The following is a 12,274-nucleotide window of genomic DNA, read 5'->3' as shown; positions in this document are numbered from 1 at the left end:
TATATATATATATATATAAATGTAATATTAGAAACAAGTATAATTTAACATTTATTAGTTGTCAATGTATAAATATCTTGAATTCATTCTAATTATGAAATAGGAAATTCGCCTGTAAATCACGTTTCTCCACATTACATCAGAAGCTATGCAGTGAAGCATCTCTCAACGTTCTCTGTTCATTAGCTCGAATCGAACTTAAATAATACATAAAATTATGTTGTATAAATTAAAAAAATACTAAACCTTTTAATTTATTATAAATAATAGTTTATAGAATTTTAAGAAAAATAAATAAATTGTAACACCATTTTATATAGTTTTGAAAGCATTTTAACTCTACGTAACGCAGGTAGAACAATAATTAATTAATGATTTGATGTTATATTGAAACAAAATTCAACATAAAATACTTCATTAGATATTTGAAGGAGTACCCTTGTTTACTAATTATGTATTTAATATTTAAATAAAAGTTGTTTCCATTTATTTCATCCCTAGACAAACATACGTTTTCAATTCCATAATTTAACATCAAATCGGTGCTCTTAATTAGCTCTTTTCGTATTATTTCCATCACGATCTAAAACGATATTAAAGCATAATCTTTACATATTCAAGCAGCAGAATTTATTATATTTTATTATATAGCTACCACTCAATTGCCTTAATAACTATTTCTTTGGCAGTCTTTATGACTGGATTATTATCATTAATTTTACCATGAAAATACATCCCTAACAGTTCTTCAATAAAATCAACAAATGACACATTTCACACACTAACTACCTATCTTTCTTAAGCAATTTTATCTCTTCAGCTCATTAGCTTGTACTTGGCTTATCATGTTACGAGTGCTTAGTCTTATCATCTATGACTTCTGTCACAGCCATCCAACCTTTCCTTAATTACCAATTTTCTATATAAAAAAATAAATAAATATATAAAAATGTTCATAAATTCCAATTGTCACTTTTTGTGACAAATTTTCTAAGTTAATTTAAAAAAATACATATATTAATTTTTTAAATAAATAATTTTATTTTGTTTATCTCTTGTTGTTATTTTCATAATGTTAAATAATTCAATTATAAATTTATAAGTTTGAATAGTTGGAAATGGAAATAGTTACGTTTTAGTCCACCAGATGACAGGACAGGCGTTTTGTGTGCTTAAAAATAAGAATATTTACGAAATTCTTAAAAATATTAAAATGTTTAAATGCAAATAATTATTTTTAGGAAATTTAAATACTTTTTATTATACATTTTTAAAATGATTATTTAATTTAAAAATTCCTACTTAAAATTTAAAATTTTTTTTAAATTTACGTAACGTTCTTTTGACGTAATAATTACACAATGACGTATTTTAAATAGTCCAATAAATTTTCGTCAAATTAAATTTTAAAAAAAGAAAACTGAAATTGACATTTTAACGTATTTTTTTGTAGCACGTGGTTTTTTGTGGGGAAAAATACGAGATTATAAATAATAGAAAAAAAAAAGATACACTCGTAACCGGAAATTTAGTTTTTTTTCTTTTATTTAAAGAATGAAGTTTAAATAATTAAATATGTTTTCACAAAATGCCTTTTTATCTTATTAAATAAGTTAAAAATGCGATTGATTGGTAGAAGATGCTATTTTTTAAAGCGTAAATTTTAAACAAAATACATTAAAGCAATATAAAAATATTCATTTCTTTAGCTGTTTAATTATGCATTAGATGGATATTCTTTTTATTTTAAAAGAAAGAGAAGATAATTTTTTTATAATGTAAATCCTTACTAAATGAGATTTCTTCCATCTTCTCCCTTCTTAAAAATATAAACATCATTTTAACAAGATTGAGTGTACAGGTAATTGCTTTAGAAATACTCACCTGCTGATCAATCTCTAATGGTATTTCTTCGTTAAATTAGCATTAATTTCACTAGAAAATTGATAATTTTTAAATCCTGTATACCCACATCTATACACTTATTAAAAAATAAAAGAAAAAATAAAAAAGCGTTAGGGTGATAGATAAATCCGTCTGTCGACTGTCTGACATAGTTTTATTTATTTATTTTCTGCCGTGTTTAATATGCACGGATGGGTAAATACTAATAAAAATTGAAGCTTGTTTTATTGAAGATGCCAAAGATAAATTGAGAACTTTACACCTGTCGCAGGAAGAGTGGAAGCTGCATTAGTAATTTCTTCTCGAGATGTCCATGTTGTCATAGCAACAGTGATTACATCGATAGAAATGTCATTTGTAAAACAATAATGTAAATAAGATGTAGTTGTCGTCTTGTTAGAGCTTGCTTCGTTTGCTGATGATTAATGGCATTTTAATGATATAATAAGGTTTTAATTTTAATTAAAACTGTAATTTCTTCTTTATGTATTTTTATTTTATTTTTTTTAGGTTCATTTCTCTCGTCTCACAGGATTATATTTGGAGTGGTGAGAGTTGAAAAACGTGTGAAGAAAATCGAATATTTTTTTACAGTTAGGTAAGTGTTGGAAGGGTTTTTTCAATAGGTAAGAAAATTGTAGACTAAATCCACCTGTTGAAATGAACCGGGCGCAGGTGTAACAGCGCAGAATCCAGGTGAACCTGTTTTCCTAGCAACACATTGGAGGAATTGCTAGAAATTGGTAGAAGTCTCTCATCTCACCATTCTATCTTTATCAGGTAGGTTATTCAATTTTATACCTTAGCAACTCTACAGAAATTTTATGGTAATTTTTCTATTTTTAATCAATAAAAAAAACTTTTAAAAATTTTATTAATTAATAAAAATCAATTTAAGAGATTTATTGCCTTGTTAAACATGTCAATTAATATCTACTTTAATTATCTTCAAGCATTTTAGTAACTCCACTAGAAATTATCCTTAGAAATAATTTAAAAAATTATGTACTGTATATATCTTTAATAATATAATATAAATTTTAATTTTATTAAAAAATTTGATGAATAAAATTTAATTACTTTCCTACCTTGAAGTGATTTTAGTGGATTTTCTTGTGTAAAAACGTGTAATTAAACTTTCATTTTAATTTTCGAAAGAAGTTTTACTGGATTTTTTTTTAATTAAATTATACATTTACCTTTTCTCGAAGTGTAAATGTACAGTACCTGTAAAGCTTTTTAAGCAGAATAAATTGTAAAAATTCTAAGGTGTATTTGGATAATCAGGTTATTATCATAAAAGATTTGAAGCCCTCTTCTTCTCGGTTGCAGAGTAAGTAAGGAGAAGGATTAGAGACCACAATGGGATTCCCAATGTTTTATCAAGGAAGCTGATAAGATCCCAAACAAGCTATTTTAGAGCAGATAGCATCATGACAAATAAGCTGATAGAATGGATAGATTACTTCCATGATCAAATAGCTTTATACTTCATTTAATTCTTTAAAAAAAATAAACTACTTTACAGTAAAATTCTTGAATTCTATTTACAATTTTTAAAGATTTTATTGAGAAAACACATCATTAATTGATCATGCAGATCATGCAGATAATTATCCACTTATCAATACGAGATATGGAAACTGAGGAATGAAAAATATATATATTGTATTTTTTTTAAAAAAAATTCAATATAATTTCGTCTGACGTTTACAGTATCAAAATAAATTTTATCTGTCATTCAAATGTCAGATGTGTTTACGATCAAAGCAGCTTCCGGACGTTGTTTTCTAGTAATTCCGTATAAATTTAAACTTAATTTTTTTTTAAGTTTCTTCAGTTTAGAGAATATTAAGAAAGTATTACGATCGGGACTTCTATTATACGCTGCGCTATAACGCAATAAAATGGATCGTCTCTCAATTTTCTGCATTGTGTAAGTAGGGATTCATCATAAAGAATCGATTACTGAAACATTATTTTCTATCTTGCAAATGACGTAAATAAAAATATATCATATCTGACGTCATCTGTACACTTCCCCTGTTTATAGTACCATATCAATATCCCCCCAAAAAAAATATATATATATATATAATAAAAATCAAATTATATGCAACAATATGCAACAATATTTTATTCAACATATTCGTGTATTGCTTTAACATGTAAATAAATCTACTTGATTAAACAGTACTAGAATTTTACTATTGGAAGAATTTGTCTGTATGTATTCCTATGGGAAACAGCCTTGCAGCCTTGTTTGTATTCTCAATGAAGAACATTCATACAAAGTAAATAAAGTAGGCGATAAGTAGGAATTACACTCCTTTATGTAGAGGATAACATGATCAAATGAATTTTTTTTTCTAGAATTTTTTTTACTGTAAAACAAATATGTTTCTCGTTGTTTACTTAAAGCAAGAATTGAAAACATCCTGAAAAATTAAAGGAAAAAAAAAATATATATATATATATCTGTGTATATACACAAGTAGATTCTCAAGAGGATTAATATGATGAGATTTTTTTAAACAGCGCCATGCTTTAAGGGATAAAAAGCGATGAAGGTCGTTAAATATGTAAAAAATGGCGTGTTTTTATATAAATTCCCGCAACTAGAGTGACGTATTTCTTATTTATGCCACGTGATAAATTCAGATTTCTCCGCATTTGCATAGAACCGTTGCATATGGAAGCCATCGCAGACCTTTCCTACCCTATTTCCCCTTGAAAAACTCTGTTGAGCGAGTTCTTTTTTATAATGCAATCCTTAAATTAAAACTCTACGTTAAAGTCTGCACCGCTCCCAAAGCTCTTAAAGTATTAAAAAATAAAATAAAATATAAAAAGAAAAAGCATTCCGGAATTCGAGAGATGCGCGTGTAGCCTTAAAAATAAAATTTTAAAAAATTGTTTTTGGCTTTTTTTTTATTAAAAATTCCGGATTATTTTCCTAATTTTCGGAAATTAATATTACGAAAAAAATATTTTTTAAAAGAAAATGAAAATTTCTTCTATGGTTATATTTAAAATGAAGTAGAAAAGTAAGGGAAAAAAGATCAGATTCTGGAGACAGTCGCTATGGCAACGGATGAACATTTTTGTTCTCTGACGTCATTCTGTGATAAGTCGAGACATCTGCTATTGAAACTGTACGTGGTCAATTTTATTTTAAATAATTTAGTGTATAAATTATGAGCTTGGTCATGAACATTTTATTTTACTTATTTTTTTATTTATTTTTTTGTATACTTGCAGCTGATGTGAATAAAGTTTTTTTTTTATTTATCCTCCGGAAATGGAAGCGTATCAATGGAAAAATCGTGTAAAATTCATCACTAAGTACATGTTTGGTAAGTTAAAAAATGAAAAGATGCAAATAAAATTTATTTTTTTTTAGATTTAATTGTTATAAATCATGCATTTTCTCATAAATTAAGTGAGAGAGATGGTCGAGTTGGTAAGGCATCTGCCGACTGTATTGGGAATAAGGGTTCGAGTCCTAGTAATTAGGAACCTTTATTAGGAACAGTTTGACACCTCATCTAGCCGTGGGCCTGAAAAAGTCCGTTTCAGTGTCCAGAGAAGGAAAGGAACTTAAAAAATATTTATAAAGATTAAAATTCGATTCGAATTTTTATTGTTGTTGTATTTATTTTTATGTTTTCATGACAATTTTTTTTCAAAAATATAAAAAATATTACGTTTTATGGTAATTCTTTTTCGTAAAAATCATCAATCTGACCTTTAAAAGTGTTTACTTTTAACGAAAAAATTTTATCGCTTCGTCGTTTATGTCGCCATTTTGTTATGATTTATTATTTACAAATAAAATAAAGTAAATATTTTTCACTCCGAATTTTTTTAATGATAAATAAACAAAAATTTACACGATAAAAAATAAATTTCTTTCTCCTCTCCTCTTCTTTTTGTTGCTCCTCCTGATTCTCCTGTTCTTATTCCTCCTGTTGTTCCCCCTGCTCATTATGTTTCTGCTATCCTGCTTCTCCTCTTCTTCCTCCTGTTGTTCCTCCCTGTTTCTCTTCCTGCTTCTCCTGATCCTGATTCTCCTGCAACTCTTCCTCCTGTTGTTTCCATTATCTCTCCGGTGCCTCTTCCTCCTCTTCCTCCTGTTGTCCCTGCTCCTCCTGCTTTTCTTACTCCTCTTCTTCCGCTTCCTCCTGTTGTTCCTCTTGCTCCTCCTCTTAAACCTCTTTTTATTATTATTATGTTTTAAAATTTTGTGTAAATACCTAAGCTGTTAATTCTATATTTTTACGAAGACTGGCGACTTTTCTATGAAGTAAAATTCAATAAAAAAGAAAAGTAAAGGAGTTTAGCTAAAAAAGCTTTGTCAACAATAATAACGTGACATTTCTGGACCTATTAAAGAGACAATTAGAGGGAAAAAAGTCAACATATTGAAGGGATAAAAAACATCATTTTTTATCAATTAGAGTAGCTATCTCTTTGATAGAAAACATAAAGATCTATACAATATACAATCCACATTTTCTTCTTTTCAGTTAAAATTAATAAAAGTGATCTGAAAAATTATATTTTTAACTTTAAAAAATTATTATTTTACTACTTATCTTTGAAGTATCATTAAGAATGATGCTGTCATCGAAGTTTAGTAAGTTTAATTCCGACTTTGTCGAGTGTCTTTGAATTTTTTTACCTTTATTTTTATAATTTTTAATATAATTTCTTCCATGTTTTTATTGACTTCCTCGAGTTTAACTATATTTAAATTTGTTATAAAGCTTTATAAAAACCAAAACACGATAAAGTGAGTGCTTACCCATGTTAGAGAAGATCGTAGCACTTCTAAAAATAGAATTTCTTGCATTATCTTTGAGGAAGTTTAATTAATGTGAGGTTTATTATGTAAACTTGCAAAATATCGTAACTAGATCTAAATAATATTCATAAAATTCCGCATATATTACATGTGTTTTAAAATACCATTTTACTTTTTACACCGTATAATTTTTAATGCACGATTAAAACTTACTTAAAACTAAAATTATATATTAATATTTTGCTAAATTTTCTTAAAATAAATATTTTTAAAACATATTTTTATGGAATATATAAGAAAATTTACATATTCTATAATAGCTCTCCATTTCTCCGCATCCTCTTGTGAGGAAAGAGGATGAAGAGCAAAGCATCTTCTTGTGATGGTAAGAGGATGCAAAGCAAAGGAAAACGAATCAAAAATGTTAATTTATTAACTCTTAAATAGTAAAAAAAAGTTTCAGAACTCAAAATTTCCAATTTACATTCAAAAAAAATCATATCTTTTTAAAGTAATGATGCGGGAATGTTTGCATCGCTGCATCTTTCATGAGGCCATATACAAAACAGTGTAATCTATACTAAACTTGAGAGGGAAAAATGTATCTTTACGTTTAGAATTATGTTACGAGCAACCTCATAAACCTTTTTAATGATGATTTATCTGTTTTGGAGGAGCCTAAATCCGACCAGTTGCGTTTAAATAAATAAAATAGACAACGTGCTAACCTCAAGTCGCCATCTTTCTAACTTACTGCCATCTTTGTCATCACGTATAACGCCTTTAAACTCTAAATTTTCCAATATTTATCAAGTAAATTAATCGATATTAATGCTAGTTTTATTCCCCGTTAATCGTGATTAAATTTATAATTTAATTACGAAGATAATTAACATATTAATTGCACTAATCCTTTTATCTTTAAGACATAGATAATAATGGTTACTTGGACCTGTACGACTTCGAATGCTTGGCTTTGGTGAGTTTAAGTGTTAAATTTAATTATTTTAGATTATTTAAAATAAATTTTGATCGTATTTTTTAAAAAATTGAATAAAATACCCGCAGCGATATACAGTTTTAGGAGGGAAAGGCTCCTACGATCCGAAAATTCACGAGAAAAATAAGGTAATCATGATCAATTTCTGGAACGAAATGGCCGAATTAGGTAATTTTAATAAGGTAAGTTTAATTTTAAATTAAAATTAATTCAGTTTTATGAGAATTTTAAGCGTTAATTAAGTTATAAATTAATTTAATTGCCATTTAAGTGGCACGAGTTACGTAAAATTCACTCCAGGAAGGGAAGTTTTGAGAATTTTTATAATATTACAATTGCTATTTAAGTATAGTAAAAAGAATTCGATCGATGTTTTAGAACAATATTTTCTTCTTTTTTTGAGCTTAAGTATTTAAAATCCAATATTTTTTGACCTTTACAGTGATATTACATATGTCTCTTTTCTTTCTTTGTACGTTAATATAGTTTAAATTATTAATAAAAATTGATAGTGAAGCGTGCTTAATATTTAGAAAATGGAAAGATTTCTTTTTATCGAAATAATTTACTATAATGTGTTCTGTAATAATGTGAAGTACTGTTAAACCTGTGAACAACGGACACAGGCGAGAACGTAAAGATTGGCTGTTGTTCGGAGGTTATTTTGTATGCATTTCTATTTGAAAAACGTTCGTTGTTCGGAGGTTATTTTGTATATTGCATTTAATAAACGTTCTTGAAATGGCCGTTGTTCGGAGGTGGCCTTCATTACAGGTTCTACAGAAGAGAATGGCAATTTTTTAATGATGGAAATTATTTTTTTTACTTATACATTAAATCGATAATTTGTCATTTTTCATGTTCTCAGAACAATTATCAAACAAGCCGAGTAAATGAATCTCGCTCGAAAAAACACTTCTAAATATAATGCTCACGGAGATAGAAGTTAATAATTGCAGGTATAGAATAACAATAACAATTATGTTACTATAATGGAAAGTTATTGTTAGTCGTTCCTCGGTTTGTACGAGATAATGACGCGCTTTCTACGTGAAAATTCGATATTTTAAAGGTTTATCTTGTAAGAATCATAATAAATTATTGAAAATTTTAATTAATTGATTAAAATTTACAAATTTTTAACAGTTTATTATGATTTTAGACAGATTAAATTGATTAAAATAAGATTTAAAATAGTGCGCATTATACGTGAATAACTGACATTTTAAAGGTTTATCCAGTGAAAATTATAATAAATTATCGAATATTTCGGTTAATTGATTAAAATTTCCATAATTTATTCTGATTTTAAACTAAATGACTACGTGAAGATTGATTAGAATTTGTAAATTTTCAGCAATAAACACCTAAACGTCGGTCTTTCACGCATAAAAGCATCGTTTTAAACTGTATTTTAATCAATTAAAACTTATTATAATTATAAACGTCAATAAAAAACTAACTAAAGAATTTGTTTACGTCACACAAAGGGTGGCCCGAAAATTAGTTAATTGCTGTAAAAGACTAAATTTTGCCAACGCATTCAGGATTGTTTAAACTCAATCCTCCTTGGAAACATTTCCACAAATTGCAAATTATTCACAAAATACTCGGCAAACTAACTCTTGGGCCACCCCGTACGTAGTTAAATTAGAAAAAAATTATTAAAATTAAGCATCAAATAAATTAATTGAAGCGATAATTCCGGTAAATCTTCAGTGGTGATTTGCAAGAAATTCATGCAAATTTAATGCTAATTTTAGGGTGGACAAGTGTCTATAGACGATTTTACACAAGGATTACAGAATGCATGCGTTGGAAAGAAATTTTCTGGCCTACCAAATTCCCTGCAAGACGTCATCACTTGTAAATTTAACACTATTGATCTGGATGGTAAAAATTCTTCCACCAGTATGTGACTTTGTTTTAAACGCTTATATACAATACTCACGCGCTCATAAATGTAATGTAAGTAAGATAATTTGCTGTGGAAACAATCTAAATATATAAATCCTTTTTATATATATATATAAATCTAGGTGATGGCCTGATTACGTTGGAGGAATATCGCTTGGATTGCATTTGTTGGTGTGCCTACAAGGATATAAGTGCGATAGATGATTGCTTTAATAAATTATTAAGCGTAAGTTTATTCAGGAAATTTAATTAAAATAAAGAAGATAATTGTAATTAGTATTCTTTTTTTATATAATTAGGAGGAGGATAAGATGGTAGAGGGCATCTCTCTCAAACGTTATCAGGAATTATACGCTCAATTCTTAGGATGCCCTGGCACAGACAAAGCAGGTGTTTACTTATTTGGTCCAATATCGATTTTGGGAAATTAAATATTTAATATATATAAATATATACATATAAATTTTCTCTTTAAAAATTATCAATGCTCAGTTAGCACTTTCACTCATTTCTGCACCATTATCCCCCTGTTTATAACGACGTCGATTGGTTTAAACCGAGGGATATTTTTTTGGCTAATTATCCGATAAATTAGCTTGTTGAAATCGTTTTAAGAGCCTTAAAGTTATAAAAATTCGGTAATTTTAATGAATTTTTGATGTTATTTATCCTTATTTTCTTCTCTGGAGTCGAGCTTCATCAGTTGTTTAAGTGATATTTGTGTTGTCTTATTGATATGGTGTGTTGATATTTATCTCAATTTTTCCATCGTTATATGTTAATGAAATGCTGAATAATTTGTTGAATTCTCAACAGAAAATATCAAATTTCACTGCCTAAAAAAATACAGGAGTTAGAATAATAATATATAATAATAATATAATTTAAAAAATAATAAATTCCTCTCACCGAATTATATACACTTGAGAAAAAACAACAACAATATGGCGTCGATTATCCGCTAGAAAATTAGGATTTTTATGGAGAAAAATTAGTAAAAAATTGTAAAAATTATAAAAAAAATCAATCATTTATATTTTATAACAAATTAATATTAAAAAAATATATTTTACTACATAAAGGATCGTAGTTTAACCATAGACGAGTATAGTGGATAGCATAACATATATATATATTTAGTATAAATATGCGGTGTTAAATGTTATATTTACTGAAAGAAAATGGTTTTAAAGTTTAAAAAATCGCAATAAATTATGTGAAAAAATTTAAAAAAAAAGGAAGAAATTGGAAGAGGATATCTATTTTTTCAGATGAGTGAGTGATGTAGAATATGGGTTATGTGTATATTTTTGTAACGTAATCAAAGTTTCGAGTTACTCTAAACAGAGTAGAATGTTTCGTGTATAAAAATAGCACGCAAGCAATCAATTTTTTTTCTTTATATATACATATATAGAGAGGAAGGAAGAGGGGAATAATTTGCAAGTAGAATACAGAGGGGTGCAAAAGTAGAAACAGTGAAACTTATCAAAAATGGGGAAATTCTATGAAATGGACCGATTTTCTGTGTTTAAAAAACCTGTTCAGAAAGGAAACTTGTCTAGAAGAGAAAAATTATTCGAAACTGACCGATTTTCTGTGTTAAAAAAGACCTGTTCAAACGGAAACCTGTCTTAATGAGTAAAGTCCTTCCTCGAAACGAAGCGATTTTCTACGTTAAATAAACCTGTTTGAAGCGGAAACCTGTCTAAACGAGAAATATTCTTCGAAACCGAGCGATTTTCTATGTTAAATAAACCTGTCTAAACCGGAAAAATTCTTCGAAATAGACCGATTTTATGTTAAAGAAACCTTTTCAAGTCAGAAAAACATTCGGTACCGCGTGATTCCGATTTTCACAGGTTTTACTATATACAATTGTTATTACAGTAAAACATAAAAAATAATTTAAAAAAATAAAAAAAAACATTTATTTTACATATAAATTAAATCACAAATAAGGAATACAAAATAATAAGAAATAAATAAAAGAAAAATAATAATGAACCAAGTATCTGTACTTCACAACTGTATACCTACTTCTGCACCCCGTCGTATAACAAAAAATAGAAAAAATTAAACTTCTGACCTTTGTACAAATAATTTATATTATAAATTATCATATAAATATATAAATTTATTTATTTTTTATTAAAATTTTATTGGATAATCGACGTTTCCATTTTTTTGGGACCATCCATAAGGATCATTTATCATCATGGCTGCTGCTGCTGCTGCTGCTGCTGCTGCTGCAATAATAAATTCTGAAGAAAATAAGTTTAAAATAAATTTAATATTTGGGGGAAAAATAAATAAATAATAATAATATATATTGGAAATTACGATGGATAATATTACGTTTAAATAATTAATTAATTAATTAAATATTATTGTTGATTATTATTGTAAGTGTATGACGTATGATGTATACAAGCACTGCACCAAAATTGAAAATAAAAATTGTTGATTGAAAATTAAAAGTTGTATTTTATTTATTTTATTTTAAATTACAAGCGCAAAAATTAATTAATATTCTTATTTAAAATACAGGGCGGACTAAAAATCGAGTTAACCGCCCTGAATAAAATAATTTTAAAAACGAAGAAAAATTATACATAATTTACTCCAGAATGAATTAAAATTTT

The 12,274-nt window shown here is 27.3% G+C and overlaps 1 protein-coding gene across 2 annotated transcripts; it reads left to right on the top strand.

Moving 5' to 3' along the window:
* The first annotated feature begins 2,557 nt into the window (after positions 1 to 2,557).
* LOC136986224 (sarcoplasmic calcium-binding protein 1-like) lies at positions 2,558 to 10,317 on the top strand. Of its 2 annotated transcripts, none has more exons than XM_067283715.1 (7): positions 2,558 to 2,685; positions 5,167 to 5,261; positions 7,639 to 7,691; positions 7,781 to 7,894; positions 9,476 to 9,605; positions 9,752 to 9,855; positions 9,929 to 10,317. In XM_067283715.1, exons 2-7 carry the CDS (start codon positions 5,207 to 5,209, stop codon positions 10,058 to 10,060), a joined length of 588 nt encoding a protein of 195 aa, XP_067139816.1. In that variant the 5' UTR covers positions 2,558 to 2,685; positions 5,167 to 5,206; the 3' UTR covers positions 10,061 to 10,317. The 2 variants fall into 2 exon arrangements, with proteins under 2 accessions (XP_067139816.1, XP_067139814.1); XM_067283713.1 differs by having other exon boundaries at positions 2,563 to 2,685; positions 9,476 to 9,623.
* The last annotated feature ends 1,957 nt before the right edge of the window (positions 10,318 to 12,274 follow it).

Source organism: Centruroides vittatus, unplaced genomic scaffold (genome assembly GCF_030686945.1).
Source record: "Centruroides vittatus isolate TY-2023 unplaced genomic scaffold, ASM3068694v2 scaffold_1015, whole genome shotgun sequence".
In the NCBI taxonomy this organism is placed as follows: Eukaryota; Metazoa; Arthropoda; class Arachnida; order Scorpiones; family Buthidae; genus Centruroides; species Centruroides vittatus.
This window is presented reverse-complemented; position numbering and strand designations above follow the sequence as displayed.